The following is a 21239-nucleotide window of genomic DNA, read 5'->3' as shown; positions in this document are numbered from 1 at the left end:
TTTTGTGTTCCGAAGATAAACAGAAGTCTTAATGGGTTTGGAACGACATGAGGGTGAGTAATTAAAGGGTTTGTTCACCCAAAAATGAAATTGATGTCATTAATGACTGACCCTAATGTTGTTCCACACCCGTAAGACCTCCGTTCATCTTCAGAACACAGTTTAAGATATTTTATATGTAGTCCGAGAGCGTATGCAAGTGTATGCACACTATACTGTTCATGTCCAGAAAGGGAATAAAAACATCATCAAAGTAGTCAATTTGATGTGACATCCTTTACTTAATAAGAATCTCTTGAAGCATCGAAAATACATTTTGGTCCAAAAATCACAAAAACTACGACTTTATTCAGCATTGTCTTCTCTAAAGATTCAAACGGTAATGAATCAGCGGATTGATTCATGATTCAGATCGTCAATGTCAAGATCGTGATTTCAGCAGTTTGACACCCGATCTGAATCATGAATCCATCCGCTGATTCATTACCGTTTGAATCTTTAGAGAAGACAATGCTGAATAAAGTCGTAGTTTTTGTGATTTTTGGACTAAAATGTATTTTCGATGCTTCAAGAGATTCTAATTAACTAACTGATGTCACATATACTTTGATGATGTTTTTATTACCTTTCTGGAAATGGACAGTATAGTGTGCATACACTTGCATACGCTCTCGGAATATAAAAATCTTAAACAGTGTTCCGAAGATGAACGGAGGTCAAACGGGTGTGGAATGAAATTAGGGTGAGTAAATAATGACATAAATTTCATTTTTGGGTGAGCTAACCCTTTAATGAAAGAATTTAAATTTTTGGGTGAACTATCCCTTTAGGCAATATAAAAGTCAATGTCTATCATTTGAATTTAGCAATTATCTGATTTTTAACAACTGTGAACTTGTACAGCACATGTATGTAAATGTTTAAAACTGCTTATATAAAAAAAACATAGCACTGAATTACTGGAATGTAATCCGGCAACCACTCTGGGATATTCAAGTTGTTGATCTCCATAGAGATCTTCTTGCGGTGGCCAGGCTTTGTAACACCAATAGCTGTGAGATCCTAAAACCATACAAAAAAAGATTGATACACTTACAAAATAAATAGCTTTCTTAAAAGCACCTCAGAAACCAGATTACAGTATGTTCAGCTTTGATATTTGATATAAGATGCAGTAGTGAATAATACTAATGTGTTGCGCCAGAAATGCAGCAGGATGCAAACATAAGCCTGTGTCCTCAAATGCTGATACACAAAACGATGGCTCACCTCAGGGGTCATTCTGCTCATTGTGGGCACATCATAACCAGCTGTGAGAAAATTTGATGTGTATTGCTCAAGCTGAAACTCACAGAGCCACTGGTAAATAGCCTCAGCATCCTGATACAAAGAAAGGATTGAGCATTATGCATAGAAGCAAAATCGGCAGTCATGTAAAGGGCCACAGGTCATTTAGATTTGAAAATAATAAGTGCATTACTGAAAACAAAAGAAAAATAAAGAACATTCAGATGATTGTTTATGGCTACTATTCTAAGGAAACTCTAGTTTACTCCTTAATAAACAATGTATACTGTGTACTGCTACAAAATACACTAAAATAGAAAGTGAAAGAGTGGGCATTATTCCACAATGCAACCTTTCAAAATATCTGTTACAAGACCTCAGCAAGTGACTGATTAACATATTGAAAATGTTTGTTTTAAACTTTAATACAATTTATAATTAATCATCATCATCATCATCATTAGTAGTAGTAGTAGTAGTGGAATTATATAAAATACTGATCAGGCATAACATTATTAAGTGAATAACAGACCAGGTAAGGTGCCCTATGCTGACCCCTGTCCACTGCCAAAAGCCAACAGTGGGCACGCCAGAACGGGACCATTGAGCTATGGAGGAAGGTGGCCTGGTCTGATGAATCACATTTTCTTTTCCATCACATGGATGGCCGGGTGTGTTTGTGTAGCTTACCTGGAGAACACATGGCACCAGGATGCACTATGGGAAGAAAGCAACCGTTCTGCTGGGAAACCTTGGGTCCTGCCATCCATGTGGATGTTACTTTGACAGTACCACCTACCTAAACATTGCTGCAGACCATGTACACCCTTTCACAGAAATGGTATTCCTCTTTAAGCAGGATAATGTGCCCTGCCACAAAGCAAAAATGGTTCAGGAATGGTTTGAGGTGTTTACTTGGCCACCAAATCCCCCAGATGTAAATCCAATCAAGCATTTGTGGGATGTGCTGAACAAACAAGTCTGATCCGTGGAGGTCCCACCTCGGAACTTACAGTAACTGCTGCTAACATCTTGGTGCCAGATACCACAGCACACCTTCAGGCTGTCTATTAGAGTCCATGCCTCGATGGGTCAGTGCTGTTATGGCAGCATAATGTTATGCCTGATCAGTGTAATTGTTATATTATATATAATTATATAAAATGATTTTATATATTATATAAAATTTGTACTGCTAAATAGTAATTTATCATCATCATCATCCATTTTTGTGCAAAAAGATTCATCTGACAAAATGATTTAAGAAAGAGATGCAAAAAATAAGAACAGCAATCACACTGGAAATTAAAGTTCAAATCAAGCACATTACACTGAGTTACAGTCTTTTTGTTAAATATAGATATTTTGAGTCTGGCTCAGAGTATACATACTATATACTACATTGTAAAAAAAGAATATATAAATGCTGTATATTATGGATGTATATGTTCTGCCTTGGCCTCACCCTGCCATCTAAAAGTTGTTGTGGATGGATGACATGTTCTCCAGGTCTGGAGCTGCACACTGGAATCCTTCGTCCAAGAGCACCTAAAGCGCACACGCACACACACACACACATTTTTGTTGGTCATAGACTCTCGGCTATTGCCTTAGGCTTTTAAATATGAACACACGAAGCAGTCTTTCATACATGTTATTGTACCTACATGTTTATAAATCAGTGTGCTGATGGAGTACAGGTTTCAGCAGAAAAAAAATTCTCCTTTGACCCGAGGCAGTGTTTTTTCATATTCATTAACAATGGATCATACCAGAATAGCACAATCACTGACATTTGGAGATGAGGATTTAAGACCTAAGGCTGTTTTGATGAGTGATTGTTAAAGTATGTGTTTGTGTGAGAGCCAGACATGCATATACCATCTTCTATAATAACAAACAGTAAGAGCAAGAACCTAAAAAAGTTACAAAGTTATAAAATAATAAAAATCCATATAATGACAACCCATTAACTTGTAACAAGGCATGACAAAAATATTACATTTATATGTACCTTTTTAAAATGTCCACAGTGGCAATAACATGCATGTGAATATGCCTCCATTTAACTCACCTCCATAAAATAAGCTGATTTTAGGAGAATTTCTCGATCTCATGCTTATTTTTAAATCCTCTTCCAGTCAAAGCCACTACAAAAAACTGTCTTGTGTCCGTGTCATTGAAAATCTTCTCTCCCTCTCAAATTCTCCTCTTTTCCTTGGTATTTTTGACTTACACACAACTTTGCCTCTGTTGTGTCCCTCCTACTGAAATCTGACACTGCACAGTATCAGTCTTTAAGTAAAATTGAGCAGGTATGAACAGGTCTTTTAAGCTGCCTTGCTCAGGTCTTTATTGGGGTCTTAGGAAAAACATTTTTCTTATGTTTAAACTGCAATAGATATATTAAATAAATTCCTTTTTTTTTTAAAGAATAATATCATTAATTAACACACAGAGCTTAGGTGACACTTGTATTACACAATTTTCTGAATATGTCTTCTTCATGGGCAAGACACAAAATGTAGACATACTCAAGGATCATCATAAATTATAAGAGTGAGCTAGAGGACAGTGAAAAACGTCTTTTATGTTTAGTGCATCAATAAGTGTCTTTATAAAGAGGCCCTGAAATGTATTTGGACACTTAAAGGGATAGTTCACCCAAAAATGAAAATCAGCCCATGATTTACTCGCCCTCAAGTCATCCTAGGTGTATATGGTATTCTTCTTTCAGACGAATAAAATCGGAGTTATATTTAAAAAGTCCTGGCTCTTCAAAGCTTTATAACGGCAGTGAATTGTTTGTTTTTGAAGTCCATAAAAGGTGCATCCATCCATCCTATAACTGCTCCACACGGCTCCGGGGGGTTAATAAATGCCTTTTAAAGTGAAGCCATGCGTTTGTGTAAAAACAAAATCCATATTTAAAACTTTATAAAGTAAATGATCTAGCTTCCACCAGATTGCCTTACGTATTCAACTTATGGAAAAAGTGTAATGCAACTCGCAGTTCGAAATGCTTACGCTACGTCTGATGACATTGCACACCAGTTAAGTTTTTTTCTGATCTGGAGGAGACTAGATGTTTTACTTTAAGGAAAAGATATTTTTCTTACACAAACACAAGGTTCGCTTCAGAAGGCCTTTATTAACTGCCTGGAACCATGTGGAGCAGTTATATGATGGATAGATGCACTTCACTGATGTTATTAACCATGTAACTAACTGTATTCGTCCGAAAAAAGAATGTCATAAACACCTAGGGTGAGTAATCATGGGCTAATTTTCTTTTTTGGGAGAACTATCCATTTAAGACACACTTATATATTTATTATATAATTATATAAATATATATAATCATGCTTTAGATATTAACTATAAGCCAAGTGGCATGCCAGAGCTTTTCTTATTAAAATTCTATCTTTTTATTTTAAGTGTAATATAAATATATATTTTCCCCAAGTTCGTTCTAATCTTTTGATTAGTTTCAATTCTTCAACTCTGCTTTTATTGCTTACTCTCTTGAAGACAGTGCTGACCTGAATGAGGGTCCGTCTGTTTTGTGGGGTCATGGGCCTGACTGCATTGTTCCATCAGTTCTCCAGCAGAGGGAGGCAGCTACACGTAGGAAAAACACAGCACTGTGTCACATTTAACTCAACAGCTGTCTGGCAGAAATAGCTCAGAGACAGACTACTGCGTATGAAAGACTTCACACAGCGAGTCTAATTACTACACATGAATATTAATTATAAACAAGAACATAAATGAATATCTCTTTAATTTCAAATTTAAGACTCTATATTACAGACGTTTACAGACCCAATCATTGAGAATATTAAGGGTAAATCACAGCATGAAATCAACATTACGCACGCAAAAGGTAATTTAAATGCAATAAATGCTGCAGTATGAGTAACAGTATGCTTGGCTGCATATAAAATGCAGAGATTATTGTGTTATGTAATAAGTGGGAATACCACTGTGATATAGACGAGAGCTATTTTCCTTTTAATTACTGTACATGCTTAGCAGAATCCTTTTCTATTTACCGAAGCCTTCGGCCGCATTCGCTACCGCTCAAATCTTTCGGGTCAGTTATTTATTTTTTTAAGGAAGTTTATACTTTTATTCAGGAAAGATGCATTAAACTAAACAAAAGTGACAGTAAATATAATGTTATAAAATGTTTCTATTTTATTTTAAATGCTGCTTTATAGAACTTTCCATTCATCAAATTATCCTAAAAACAAACAAACAAAAAAAGTAAAAAAATGTTTCTTTTGAACACCAAATCAGCACATTAGAATGATCTCTAAATAACCATATGACACTGAAGACTAGTGTAATGATGCTGAAAATTCAGCTTTGCTATCACAGGAATAAATTACATTTTTAAATATGTTATTATAAACGGTATATTTTGGTAATAATATTACACAATATTAATGTTTTTTACTGTATTTTTTATCAAATAAACAAAGTATTGTTGAGCATAGAGACTTTGTCTTCTAGTGACCTAATTCAGAATCAGTTATTTATTTATTTATTATTATTTGTATTATTCTATATATAGTCTATTACAAATATTTAGGCTAATAATAACATAAGGGTAACAGATATTTAATATTGGTAAGAATTGTTATTTGTCTGACTTGCCTTTTCAAGAAAACTCAAGACAAACTCAAAATAACTTGTTTTGTCAAGATTACAAGAAAAATAAGATATTAAGAGCACACGGGGAAAAAAGGCTTCTGTGGACTTCTGTATATAACAGCAATTATTTTTCCTTTTAGTGCCTCTACAAACTATGAACTCTATGTACTGTGTTGGGGTCCCTATCTTGAGAATTAATCAGTACTGCATATATTTCCACACAAATTCATACAGCTTCAGTTCCCTAATGAAAATCAATGGACATGGAGACAGAATCACAAAGTCTCCAGCTTAAACCAGGAACGTGGAAACCCTGGCCCTTGAGATCCACTTTCCTGCAGAGTTTAGCTCCAACCCTAATCAAACATACTTGTACAAGCTAATGAAGGCCTTCATAATCACTGTGGTGCGTCCAAAATCACGTACTGTGAGTAGGTACTACATTTGATTTAAAATGTATGTTTATATAGTATGAATTTGGGTGGTATGAATTAAATTCGGATGTACTACATCCACCATGTTGTTACTATCCCTGGGGACTTTTCGCTTACTGTTGTTTTTATTCTAGGTATCTGGACATATTACTATGCCGGCAACCATTTTTCGCAAACTATATAGTAGGGAAGTATTTCGATTTCGGAAGAAGCGCTACTGAGGAAAGCTACAGGCAGATGAGTTTAATCGAGGTTGGAGATAAACTCTGCAGGTAAGTGGATCTTTAGGGCAGAATTGGCCACTCTCTGGCTTAAAGGGAACACTAGATGTGTGTGAGACTGAAGCCCACCTTGGTGGTGTCCTGGACAACAGAAGGTGACTGATGGGGTCCATTGTGTGGAAAGTTTCCCTCAGTGCTCTGTCCACTGCCAGCACTGCGACTGCTGCCCATGCTGCCTGCGCTCCCCACACTGTTTCTGTCTCCTGCTGAAAAAAAGAGGAACAGACAAAGATAGGAGAACGAAAAAGAACCGTTGATGAAATAGTTTCAATCCTTTTCTGCACATTGGCCAACAAACGGGGGAAAGATTTTTTGCACTGCGACCTCTGAACTCCAGCAAGGTCACTCTAGACACGGCGAATGTTAAGGAGCACAAGGGAAAGTTGAGGAGGACTAGTGTGAATTAAGGAACGTGAATGGCAAGCTGATTGTAGGCTGACAAGCATGGGACAAATATAGCCTAAGGCAACAGGAACCCTGTGAAACAGCTGGGAAAACTTCAACTTGACACGTAAGTCACTGGTGTTCAGGCTTTAGGGCAAGCAGATGGACGTAAGGAGGACAAAACAGAATAGGCAAATACTCGAGACGAACAAGGGCCTGGGGAAACTCACAACTCTTACCATTGAGGGAGGTCCTGAGGACCCAAATATCCTCTGGCTCTTTGGGACTAGCTGGCTTACACAGGGCACTGGGACTGTCGGGAAGTACACCTAGCAAATACAAACACTTTAAAGGGCCAGAGGGGGAACTTTGGGAGTCTTAAGGCCATGACGCACTAAACCGAAATAAAAAAATAGTGACGCAAGCAGACTGTGTTGTCTCTATGTCGCGTTAAAAGTTTTTGCTTGAACATAGCGCAAAGACAAGCCAACGTCCAACTAGCACATCCTGTACTTTCTGCGCCTGTGTGAGAGGGTATGACTGTCTATATCAGCTGCTGGTAGAAGTCTATATCCGTCATTCAGTAAAGAAAACAGTCACTAGGACTGCAGATTATACAAACCGTAAGCAAAGTAGTGCTAGCTTTCCATTTCAAATCATGTTGATCACCATCTTCATTACAGACGACCATGTCCTTATTTAAAATATTTGCATATTGGAATATTCTCAGGTAAGCTGATGTCAAATTAGAACAGTTTTCTGTGTGTCTTCTTAACTTGCTTTCTTCATTTTCACTTTTCTTCTCGTACAGTGGTTCGCAAAATCGATCAGAGTGACCGTTTTCAGACTGCCTGATGCAGATTTAACATGCTCAATCGGCCAAAAAGCAACTGATGTGATCCGAAAACGCCACAAAAAGTGAGTAGACAGCCAAACGTCGGATTGGTGTGTTATGGCATTTAGGGCTCAGAAACCCCTAAATGTGCCCAAAAACCCCTAAATAACGACTTCTATAGTGATAGGCCGATTTCAAAACAAAGCTTTGAACTGTTATCAATCAGTGTATGGATTCATGATTCGGATTGCCAAAGTCACGTGATTTCAGCAGTTTGATCCGAATCATGAATCGATACGTTGATTTTCAATGGTTCGAAACTTTGTTTTGAAATAGGCCTATCACTATATAGGTTGTTATTTAGTTTTTGCGCACAAAAACTATACACGTCACTTCATAAAATGATTGTAGAGTCACTATAGTGAGATGGACTTTTAACGACGTCTTTAGTACCTTTTATGGGTCTTGAGCGAGGACATGACATTGGTGTCAATGAAGGCCTTTCTGAGCCATTGGATTTCAACAAAAATATCTTCATTTGTGTTCCGAAGATGAACGGAGGTCTTACATGTGTCAAACGACATGAGGGTAAGTAGTCAATGACAGAATTTAAATTTTTGAGTGAAATAACCCTTCAAGAATCAGCTTTAGGGCGCCCGCATCACGCATTTGCTGGCGTGTATACTTGAATAAATCCCTAAGAGTCTAATTCTCACGCTACCTGAATGTTGATCCAGCCCGTTGTGGTGAGCCAGTACAGGACGGGTGGATGAGTATAAGGTGTAGGAGTCGTCAGTGTGAGAGGTGAGATGAGAACTGTGTGAGGGCAGGGCTCGGGACAGAATGTGATGTCTCTGGACGGGCAATGAGGCCTGCCTGGAGAGAACGCCCCCTATAGACACAACATTGAAACACAAACGAGGCACCATGGACAAATGAAACATCATCCTTGAAAAAAGATGATTCCATTAGAGACATGCATGAAAGTTTGGGGTCAGCGCATTTTAAGAAATTATTTTATGCAGCAAGGATGCATTAAATTGATCAAAAGTGACAGTAACTACATTTGTTACAACCAATTTCTATTTTTAAATAAATGCTTTCTATTTCTCGAAAATCTTATCTTAAAAAAAATAGCAAATTTTCAGCAAAAATATTAAGCAGCACAGCTGTTTTCTACAGTGCCCCGCACATGATGTGCAAGAAACAAAAAGTAAATTGTGCGCACAATTTACTAATACGTTCCTTCGATTTGCTTAATCGTGCGCACGATTTACAACTTTGTTCCCTTAACTTGCTAAACCGTCCACACAATTTACTAATTTGTTTCATCGATTCATAAACCATGTGCACAATTTAGCAAATTTGCAGGAACTAATTAGTAAATTGTGTGCGCGATCAATAAATCACGGGAACAAATTAGTAAATTGTGTGTACGATCTATAAATCGCGGGAACAAATAAGTAAATAGTTTGCATGATCTATAAATCGCGGGAACAAATGAGTAAATCGTGTGCACGATCTATAAATCGCGGGAACAAATAAGTAAATAGTTTGCGCGATCAATAAATCACGGGAACAAATTAGTAAATTGTGTGTACGATCTATAAATCGCGGGAACAAATAAGTAAATAGTTTGCATGATCTATAAATCGCGGGAACAAATTAGTAAATTGTGTGTACGATCTATAAATCACGGGAACAAATAAGTAAATTGTGTGCACGATCTATAAATCACGGGAACAAATTAGTAAATTGTGTGCATGATCTATAAATTGCGGGAACAAATAAGTAAATAGTTTGCACGATTATAAATCGCGGGAACGAATTATTAAATCGTGTGCATGATCAATAAATCGTGCACACAATTTACTACTTCGTTCCCTCGATTTGCTAAACCGTTCACACGATTTACCATTTCGTTCCCTCTATTTGATAAAATCATGCGCACAGTTTACTACTCCGTTCCCTCAACTTGCTAAACTATCCACACAATTTTTTTTACCTCGATTTATAAATCGTGCGCACGATTTAGCAAATCTCGGAAATTGTGCGCATGATCTATAAATCACGGGAACCAATTAGTAAATCGTGTGCACCATCTATAAATCGAGGGAACGAATTAGTAAATTGTGCACATGATTAGCCTACTAATTTTTCCAGCATGTCATGTGCAGGGCTCCGTATTTTTAAACATTGATAATTATATGAATATTTGACCTGAACCCTAAATAAGCATATTAGAAAGATTTCTGATAGATTATGTGACTGAAGACTAGTAGTAAAGATGAAAATGAACTTTGCCATCATAGGTATAAATTAGATTTTTAAATTAGAATAGAAATCATTATATTAGAATAGAACAGCTATTTTAAATTAAAGGGATAGTTCACTTTGAAATTAAATTTTAATATGTTTTAGCTTACCCCATGGATATCCGAGATGTAGGAATATTTGTTTCGCTAGTAGTTTCAATTTTGATCATTTTAGGTCAAACCGTTTTTGTCTGTGGCTCACATAATGCAGGTCTATGGTCACCACCTCAAAGAGCATACACAGAGAAGTCCAAATTAAACAATCCCCCATCGTAAGTACACACTGATGGCCTAAGACACGAAACGAGCGGTTTGTGTGAGAAAACGAACAGTATTTATATTGTTTTTACCTCTTGTACACCACTACGTCCGACTGATCCGAGGGCGCGCGTTCATGTTTCCTGTTGTGACATTCGTGCGTTGTCGCCGGAAGGGCATCTCTCGCGCGTGTACGTCGCTCATTGTTTACACAGATATTTGGGAAGTTTTACCTTTCACTGTGAAGATTTAAACATATTTAGACAAACAGGCCATCAGTGTGTACTTACAATGGGGGATTGTTTAATTTGGACTTCTCTTTGAGGTGGTGACCATAGACCTGCATTATGTGAGGCACAGACAAGAACGGTTTGACCTAAAATGATCAAAATTGAAACTACTGGGGAAACAAATATTCCTACATCTCGGCTGCCCATGAGGTAAGCTAAAACATATCAAAATTTAATTTCAAAGTGAACTATCCTTTTAATATTATTTAATAATTATTATACATTCTTTTTTTTTACAATATTTGTGTTTTTACTGTATTTTTGATCAAATAAATGTAGATGTCTTGGTGAGACATCTTTCAAAAACATTTAAAAAAAAATCATACCAACCCCAAGCTTCTGAACGGCAGTGTAAATGATCATTTTATTATTCATTAAATAAATAATAAAATAAAGTTACAAAAAAGGAATAAAATCACATCTTTAAAGGAATCGTTCACCCAGAAATGAAAATTCTACTCATCCTCATTGTTGTTCTATATCAACCTGTTTTTCAAAAATAAAAAGTGGGTCTAAAACAACATTGGACTCTCATTGTATGGAGAGAAAAATAAATAAAACCAAACATTTTTTTTTTTTTTTGCATTCCACAGAATAAGAAAGTCATACAGGTTTAGAATGACAGAATTTTCATTTTTGTGTCAACTATCCTTTCAACATGTAAGACAAAAGTCTGTTTCCTCTCCTTACGTTCATTTCAAAAACTGAGATGGACCTGAGGAGGTTTTACCATCCTGAAGAGATAAAACGAGTGGGAGAAACCCCATCACAATGAGATAAGTGGTTGGGTCTTAATCTGGCTGTTTTGCCTCCATCATGTCCTCTTCAGCAGTATTGAAGCGGGAGCTTAGAGCGGAGGCTAATTTGGTTGCGAGCAGCAGGATGTTGACGCTGTGACATGACAGAATGCTGAGTCTGCCACTGTGCTCGCTCTCGCACAGGAAAAAAAATCCAGACTCATTTTAGGGAAAGATTTTCTGCTCAGGCCCAAGCAATCTAACGCCAGCATCCCTTTTTATGGAGGCACAGGGCTCCAAAGCTTATCCGCCTGCCCCCAATATGTTCCTGTAATCCCATTAGAGTGTGTCTGCGTGTGCCTTCATCAATGGACTACATGTCCATATGTCTATATAAGAAGTTATGAGAACTGCACTAGTTCAGTATGCATACTGTGGGATAAAAATGTCAGACAGCACATATAAAATCTGGGATTCAAATTCTATTTTAAACCTGAAAATAAAGACGTTTCAGGACGTTTGAAAGATTAAAAAATATATATATTAAAAGATAATTCTGCACTACTTCCTCAAGTCAAAAACGTATGCTGCTTTCTTTGAAACATTCAATTCAAATATGCACTCACAACGTTATGCTGATAATATAATTAAGAATGAAAAACATTTGATTGAAATAGAAAACATGCCTACTGGAAAAATGATGGTAACCCACTTTATCGTTGGTGGAAAACGTAGCTAAGTAGATAGGTTATCATACATTTGACAATTTACCATATTTTTTTATGAATGCTTGAGTATGTTGAACAATAAACAGCTACATCCAATATACCTGATCTGCGACTAATGACCTCCACGATGGAGGGAGGAAAGAATCCCACACGGTCAGTGCCTCTCTGACTGTCATGGATGTGCCCTTTCCAACGTCCATCCATGTGCTGCTCTAAGACCTAGAAGACCAATTAGATCACAGGATATTCAGGGCCAACAGCGACACGAGATGAAAGGCATCTTTTGCATGTTAATCAGTGTTTTTGTCCTAACCAGCCGTGACAGCGATGCATTTCTATTTCTGCAATGCTGCGGCTAGAACAGCAACACACTTAAAAGTATGAAAAGTATAACAGTATGACTGTTTATGTGATTCATTTAATGGTCAAAGCATCTAAAGTGGGTTTGAATATCGCGTGACCTTTATAGACACATCGAAAGCGACAATGTATAATTTACCTCAGCTCTTGAAAATAAATGAAAGGATTATTTAAGGTTCTGTGTGAACTTAATGTGAACTAACAAGTTCTATGACAAAGACTGTTTGTCACTCAGCATGTATATTCCATAATGTTAAAATTAATTTGATTATGTCCATTTCATTGCGAGTGCCGTGAGCTTGCAGAGAGTGCTCGTATAATTAGCTGTGGTTTTTGATAGATGTTGTCACGTAGATGCGTCGTGTCAGGGACAGACGTTAGTAGTTGGTCGCTGGAATCTTATTGCATCACGTCTGTTGGTTAGGATATGTTGCAAAATGCATGCAAGTTTAGTAACGATCATAGCAGTCTTCTAAAAGCCATTTTTATAGAATTCAAGCTACTTGTTTTCTTTTCTTTTCATGTGTAATCATGAATAATCACAATCATTTAAAATAATCTAAGACTTAATTATAGCCCTCTATGTACCCTTCACTATTCAAAGCTGAATGACCTTTGTGTCATCTAGTTTTAAATAACAATCTCCTAACCTTTTTTCCTAACCTCATGGCCGAGCCTGTGATCGTTTCCTCATTTGGCCGAACAATGCGGTAAATTAAGTCAGTTGACATTCCGCACATGGCAGAGAGGACCTGTGTAGCAGTCAGTGCATCTGACTGACAAGAAATTGTGTTTTTAGCAGGCTTGGAAAATAGACACTAGAATAAATTTGCTGTTTATGTGCAATGGATGACTGCGTTTTAGTCATTAAAAGTCGATTAAAAAACAGCAAATCAGGTAATGGGGCAAATACGCTGCTTGTATGATTGCATGCCCAATGTGAAGCAGAACAAACAAACACACTGACATGCAATATTCATTTGGGTTGAAATAATTATATTATCCATTTTCAACGCTGAAAACAATACTTTGGTATTTTTCTATTGTCTCTAATGTTTTGTCCAGTTTAGAATAATGTTTGACTGCTCAAATTGTAATATGTATTAATACAGTTTAATATAGTGAACTTTCATTTTAGATTAATGTTTTGGTAATTTAACTGTTTTTTTATATTTGTATTTAGCTTATTTCAGTTTTAGTCATTTAAAGGTGACAGTTTAATTCTATCACTCAAGTCGTTCCAGACCTGTAAGACTTTCGTTCATCTTTGAAACACAAATTAAGAACTATTTGATGAAATCCGAGAGCTTTCTGTCCATTCATAGACAGCTAAGCAACTACCACTTTGACGATTTAAAAAGTTCATAGAGATCGTAAAACTAATCCATATGAATTGAGCGATTTAGTCAAAATTTTCTGAAGACACTTAAACGCTTTATATGATCAACAGCCTGCTGCATAACATACGAGAATAAATCTTATTGGTTCTTGCAGACGCTCAAATGTGCTGCACAACATGAGAATAAACCTCATTGGTTAATGCAGAAGCTCAAATGTGCTGTGCAACACATGATAATGAAATTCATTGGTTCTTCCAGAAACTCAAATGTGCTGCGTAACACACAAGAATAAACCTCATTGGTTTATCATGCAGAAACTCAAATGTGCATTGTAACACAAGAATAAAAACTCATTGGTTCTTGTACATAAAGTGAACATGCTTGAGCCTCTGTTTACCATAACTGATGTGTGTGGTGATGAATGTTTATGTGAATAAAAGCCTAAATTCAATCTGTTCAGCAAATAACGTGATCATATAGCCTGGATGCCAGCCGAACTTAGCCCCGCCCACAAAATGTTTAGTTCAGGCAATTTCAACCAATGAAATCATCAGGGCGGGCTTTAGACGATGACGGACAGATGATAAACAGTAACGTAATCATGCATGTCATCAAAGGGGCTTGGATTATATTTGTTCAAATCTTAAACGGAGAGCTTGTTTGTATATGCATTCACCTTCACAATTTCTCTCAAAAATGATGATCATGTTGGGTAAGTACTCTGTGTATCATTAAATTATTTTTATTTTTTTACAACACCGGCAAAGATCGTTTATTCCAGCGCACGTGCAGACAGGGTTGCCAAGTTTTTACAACAAAACCCGCCAACTACTAGCCCTAAACAATAGCTTCTCGGGGGGGTTCTCCGGAAAAAAAATGGTGTTTGGGGGGTAAAATGTGTGTTATTATGGCAATGTTGCCTGCTAAATTTCGCACTCATGGGTCTATATATCACATAATAGTCGCTTCAACCTGCGGACATAGAAAACAACCTGCGGCAGAAAAAAAAACGCGGACTTGGCAACACAGTGCGGTTCAGCTCTGTTGACATTGTTTCGTTGCTCTGATTGGTTGTAAGTCTATCCAATTGAGGTCTTTCCTGGTTCGGTTGAAACACGCCCCATAATCACAGCCCAGAGAGAGCAGTTTCAGACTCATATTCTGACTTGAATTGAGTATGACCACGTCAGGCTAGTGATCATATCAAATTTGGACTAAACTGCTCAATTCATATAGCCTAGAAATCTAAACGCACCCTAGCGGCAGCAAATCTAATCTGCCTACGAGTGTCGTCTAGCAACTCTCAATACCCTTCTGAGCTGTAAACGCCAAACTCTTGCCGGCCCAATCACATCGTGTATAGAGTCGGTGGGCAGGACCATAATGACGACGGCCGAGTTGCGTTTGCGTGCTTCTAGTAAACACAGAAACTGGCGAACGGCGGTCTTTCGAATCAGCTTTGACCGCGACTCTAGAAGACTTGGAGTTAAGCTTTTCTCTGAGAAAAGAATGGCACTGAAGTCATTCTTAAAAAGGGAAGATGTGTTCGGAGTTTTGCCGACTGGGTACGGCGAATGTTTAATCTATCAACAAGCTCCGTTTCACCTTCATTGCTCTGGTTGGTTGTAGCGCTATCCTATCACGTGCAGAGGGAGTTTGAAAGACAATCGTTTATCCAGCCCCTCGGATAGAGCCCTGTCAATGGTGAGTTTCCAGAACAAACATCTTGATGTTGTTCTGGCTTGTCAGGCTACAATTCATATGGATTAGATTTACAATCTTTTTATGAACTTCTTGAAGCATCAAAGTGGTAGTTGCATAGCTGTCTATGGAGAGTACAGAAATACCTAGATTTCATTAAACAAAGACATCTTTAGTTGTATTTGGAAGATTAACGAAAGTTTTACAGGTTTGGAACAACATGAGGTTGAGTAATTAATGAAAGAACTGTACTTTTTGGGAAACCTAGCCCTTTAAGTCCTTTTCAATTAGTTACCAAGGCAACATTTCTAATTTTTGTTTACATTTTTCATTTAAAATGTATAGTTTATTTTGTCTTTATTTTAATTGAATTTTTAAATTATTATTACTTTTAAATGGTCAATGCAGTATTGTTATTGTTGGGCAAATTAAAATTAAGTATTACTAAGAGCCATAAAAAGAAAACAGCACAACTCTGTTTATACCAGGTAAATAGTGCTGAGTTTTGTGAAAAGGTGCAATTTACTATATAAATTAAAATAATTTACATAAAAAGGGAACCTGTTCATGAGGAAAAGAATGACACACTCATGGCTAACTGCTATTTCAGCATTTTAGTGCCTGGGTAAACTGTACTATTGTTGATTAGTATATGTTTTTGTGCTGAAATACAATCTGCAAATAATCCACGCTGTTTAATGAACTCACCCCATAGTGCTTTGTTTTTCAAAACTGCATTTTAAAAGGGCACATCTGTCTCCTAAATAAATGTGAATAATTTATATTTTACCTCTTACTGTATTAATCATTAAGATATGTGTAAATTTACCTCTACTCCCTTATGTCCTAATATTGCTGTAAGGTAACTATTTTTCATTGCTATCTTTTAAAAACGCCAAAAGTTTCACAAAAGCGCAGCAGTCTTTTATGCTAGCAGAAATGGACGCCTAAAGCTATCTAGACAGACAAGGTGTGAACAGTGACATAGCATACGTATGGCACTGAGCCCCGGGCTGCAGTCTAGAGTACACGCACTGAACACAACTCTTAGTGGGGGGGTGAATCATGCTGTTATGAAGAGAAACTAGGCTGAGCACACACTACTATAGCACAAACAACAAGCTATGGTTCATTTGAGTCAGACATCAAAGGCTGATTGGCTAAAACCTGTTGCAACATGCTAAAGTATTCTCTGTAGGACAGACCAAATTACAGTCCTCACTTCTTCACGTTACTGCTAGGTCTTATGTGATATACAATGCTGTGTGTTGTCTTGCATCTTAGTGCATATTTAAAACATTCTAAAATTGCTTTCAGCATTATGGCTTCTTCCACAAGCCTAAACTTGTTTTGGGTTCTGATGTTACTGTGATTTCTCAGAATACAGTTATTTGGTAAGAATGCAGATCAAGGCAATGCTCAAGCACATTGCCAATTATATAGGCCTATTACATAACGCACATTATACAGTATTAAATTAGGACACCTCTTGTGAGAAATTAGTGGGGTGTTTGCTTAATGTAATTTCTATTTCAGCCTACCATGATTACATCGCCTGCCCGGATGTTTAGTGCCGTGGGATCATGGAGATTCCAGTAGTCCTTCAAAGCTCTCACCTGCAATGCTCCACTGGCATCTAATTTCACACAGGACAATGAATGCAGGAATGAGTGAGAATGAGAAAGACACAAAAAAATCCACTATTGAGGGTGGAAGTAACTTTTGAAGAACTCATATTGATCAAGGTACACAAAACTACAATCTGAAATTCTAAGAATTCAAGACTCAGGGGTGGGGTTTGTTCCAGTAAAGAAGTGGAATAAGCAGAATTTAAAGAAGAATAATGTAGTGTTTAAATACTATGAAGCCATTAGCACATCTGAAAATGTAATGAGGAGCTGAGTTCAGAACAGGGATGCCAAACAACCCTCATCTTCAAACACAACTCCTTCGGCTGTTTTAGTGCTCGTATCAAAGTGTGCACTTCAAAGACAACAAGCTGCTGGATTACAGGAGGGACAGTAGAAGGGTGCAGCTACTAAAAAACATCTAGACATACGCCTAGAAACAGACACACAAACACGTAAATAAAATGACATGGCTGCCATTGTTATGTCCCAGGACAATAATATTATGAAACTCTATAAGCTTTATAACAAAAGATTCCCAAAAATGAACACACTCTTGTCACATTCTGTCTACATCCTGATAAAGCTAACAATGAACAAAAACAGGGCTGGCAGTTAAATAATATAAGGTAAATTAACCATAGAAAGAGAGAGCCGAGGAAAGGAAGAGGAAGGAAAAGATGTGAAATTAAATTAATAGAAAGGTGGAAGAGGATCAAGAAAAACAGGAAGGGGGAAGGGGGAAGGGGGAAGGGGGAAGGGGGAAGGGGGAAGGGGGAAGGGAAGGGAAGGGAAGGGAAGGGAAGGGAAGGGAAGGGAAGGGAAGGGAAGGGAAGGGAAGGGAAGGGAAGGGAAGGGAAGGGAAGGGAAGGGAAGGGAAGGAAGGGAAGGGAAGGGAAGGGAAGGGAAGGGAAGGGAAGGGAAGGGAAGGGAAGGGAAGGGAAGGGAAGGGAAGGGAAGGGAAGGGAAGGGAAGGGAAGGGAAGGGAAGGGAAGGGAAGGGAAGGGAAGGGAAGGGAAGGGAAGGGAAGGGAAGGGAAGGGAAGGGAAGGGAAGGGAAGGGAAGGGAAGGGAAGGGAAGGGAAGGGAAGGGAAGGGAAGGGAAGGGAAGGGAAGGGAAGGGAAGGAAGGGAAGGGAAGGGAAGGGAAGGGAAGGGAAGGGAAGGGGAAGGGAAGGGGAAGGGGAAGGGGAAGGGGAAGGGGAAGGGAAGGGGAAGGGGAAGGGAAGGGGAAGGGAAGGGGAAGGGGAAGGGGAAGGGGAAGGGGAAGGGGAATAAATATAAAGAAAGGAAAGAGGAAGCAAAAGGAAAGGAAACACCAGGAAAAGGAAGAAGAAATGGGAATGGGCAAAGGAAGAAGGTAAATGAAAATACAGGAGTGTTGAATGTCTGAGTCACCTCTAAGCAGTTGTTTGATTTCTTTGCTGGCATGTGAAGTGGTGAACTGGTTCACAATGTCCAGGGCTGTTTGATTGTAGGTGTTGCGGTTGTTCACGTCAATCCCAGCCTAAGCGACAGAGTAAATTGAAATGTGAGGGTTTGTAATGTAAAGAACAACAAAAACAAACTGATACATCACTGTGCACAATTTTGGGGTCTTTCCAGAGTGTTTATTCTTGGTAAGTTCTGACATAAGTTCACTTTAAACTTATTACAAATAAATCATGTATTACCATAGTGCATCTTGTGTAGGGACAGAAAATATGTAGATGTTTAGTTACAACACTGTTCCTATCATTCTGTATGTATCTACTTACATCAAGCAATAGTTTTACTACATCTGTTTTCCCGTAGAGGGCAGCCTCGTGCAGAGCCGTTCCGGATTTAGTGGTTCTGTTTATGTCAATCCCAGCTTTTAGCAGCAGTCTAAAAATGAGTGATAGACCAGAGCGACACATGAGCCATCCTGTCCACAAGACACGAACGAAATCACTCATGTCTTTAATAAACGGTACAGTCACCTGCTCATTACCACAAGATTAAACTTGACATTGCGATCAGGTTTTACTATGCCTCTTATTAAATTGCTGCTTACCAAATTAATTAACATTACATAATTAAAATATATTTAATATGTGAGAAATCAAATCAACACCAAAAATTGCATTGTGTGTGGGCAGAACAGAAACCGCATGATGATAGCAAGTTCAAGACCACCAGCAAGGGGTCAAAAGTCATGGCAATTTAAAGCCTTTGAGTAACAAAAACAGCCTGTGCATCATCAATCAATTTTACATTCTGAGTGACTCTTCAGGATTCTGTATCCAAAGCAGCAGTACAGTCTCCATTTTCCATTTAGCTGAAATTGATTCATTTAGCCAACTGAATGGATTAAAGGCTTGCCTTCCGACTTTAAAAGAGGTCACCACAAGTGTTCACCCAAAAATGAAAAGTCTGTCATCATTTACTCATATTCGTGTTCTAAATCCATAAGATTTTTGACTAATTCAATAACAAACCATGACAACTTTTTGTGTGCGCTTAATTTTTGTAGTCTGTATGACTTTTGTAGTCCATTTCAGAGCTTTTTTTTTTTAGAAATGATCAGTGAATTATGATTTGGAACATTGTGCCAAAAAAATCTTTATAACCTTTCCTTTTGTGTCCCAGTGAAGAAAGTAAGTCATACAGGTTTGGAACAATGATGACAGAATGGGTCAAATAACTGAATGATCATTTTGGGTTGAACAATCAGTCAGTAGTCAACATGACAATAATAATAAACATAATATAATAATAATAATAATAATAATGTGTAAATAACCTATCTATTTGCATACATTTATTCAGTTTTTATGAAGCCCAAGCAACTGAATGCTTTATACTAGAATGTGTAGAGTGGGCTCTTGTTACCACTGTCCATCTTTCCCATGTTTACAAGTTCCAGCATTCCAGAAAGGCAGTGGAGGGGAGAGCTGAAGCTTGAACTTTCATATATGGTTACTGCTAGAGGAGCATGTTAAGCAGCTGACTGGCTGGTGTAACCCTATTCGGCCTCATTCCTATGCATGTTACCATCACAGCGCAGTCACAGCCCTCGCATTACACTCAGAGGGGAGGGCAGCCCAGGTCAACACATGCACACACCAACAAACGCACTACACACACTACACTCATTCCACACCTTCTCTTCACCTCACTCACTCGACAAACATGTAAACAAGGAGGTCCAGCCAAAGTTGGGCTGACTGCCACCTTGACAACAAACTATGTTGCAAAAAATGACAAACAACATCCCATCCAGCATGCTTGCATGTATATTAACACCCATATTTTCTCACCCTCTTATTGCAACTGACTGCCTATATCTGCCTAATTTGTATTTTAAGGCAAAATAGGTGTGCTCCACGTGTGACGAACAAATTAAAATGTAGGTAATTTATTCATTTTTTTAACAAAATCAACCTTGTAAAATAGATACAGTGCTGCTTTTTACGTTTGTGAACCCATTGCAGAATACGTGAAAATGTAATTAATTAACTAAATAAGAGGGATTTTTTTTATTATATACATTAAAATTAATTATATTAAGAAACAAGGGTACATACACTTTTGAACGGGGTCATGTTTATAAATTCAGCTTTTTTTTAACTTGTAAAATATCTTAATTAGGACAGTACTAAATTTAAAAATAATGCATTATTTTGATAAAAATTATTCACAGATTCTGCAAGGGGTTCACAAACTTTCAAGCAGCAATATATTTTTTTGCAATATATATATATATATATATATATATATATATTTATAAAAATCTGGAGAAAAAAATAAAAGACCACATAACATTGATTTCTCAATAGGGATGGGGTAATCAATAGTATTTATTTCTCATCAGCCGGTGTTGATAGCATGCGAACGCAGATGAGACCTGAACAGCACACGTTGTGTTTAAACTAAACTCATTTAAGCCTTGCCAATTTAAACATTCAAGAGCAAGGAGCAAATAAAAACTCGCACACACAGAGAAGATCTGTCGCAGATAGCATGCAAATATTGAGTTTTAT

General features: G+C 37.6%; 1 protein-coding gene across 3 annotated transcripts in view; it reads right to left on the bottom strand.

Annotated features, from left to right (window-relative positions):
- caskin2 (CASK interacting protein 2) overlaps positions 1–21239 on the bottom strand; it is an 85880-nt gene that overhangs the window by 13962 nt on the left and 50679 nt on the right. Inside the window, exons 8-17 of one of the 3 annotated variants that reach the window (XM_067430555.1) lie at positions 18993–19101; positions 18634–18742; positions 17151–17245; positions 12310–12427; positions 8602–8772; positions 6731–6864; positions 4830–4908; positions 2753–2835; positions 1270–1380; positions 961–1062 (exon numbers count right to left, since the gene is read on the bottom strand). In XM_067430555.1, coding sequence (XP_067286656.1) covers positions 961–1062; positions 1270–1380; positions 2753–2835; positions 4830–4908; positions 6731–6864; positions 8602–8772; positions 12310–12427; positions 17151–17245; positions 18634–18742; positions 18993–19101 — 1111 coding nt within the window. Of the gene's footprint in view, positions 1–960; positions 1063–1269; positions 1381–2752; positions 2836–4829; positions 4909–6730; positions 6868–8601; positions 8773–12309; positions 12428–17150; positions 17246–18633; positions 18743–18992; positions 19102–21239 lie in introns of all 3 variants that reach the window. The other 2 variants (XM_067430554.1, XM_067430556.1) reach the window with 2 other exon arrangements.

Source organism: Pseudorasbora parva, chromosome 21 (genome assembly GCF_024679245.1).
Source record: "Pseudorasbora parva isolate DD20220531a chromosome 21, ASM2467924v1, whole genome shotgun sequence".
Taxonomy (NCBI): Eukaryota; Metazoa; Chordata; class Actinopteri; order Cypriniformes; family Gobionidae; genus Pseudorasbora; species Pseudorasbora parva.
The sequence above is the reverse complement of the archived record's forward strand: the minus strand, read 5'-3'. Positions and strand labels throughout refer to the sequence as shown.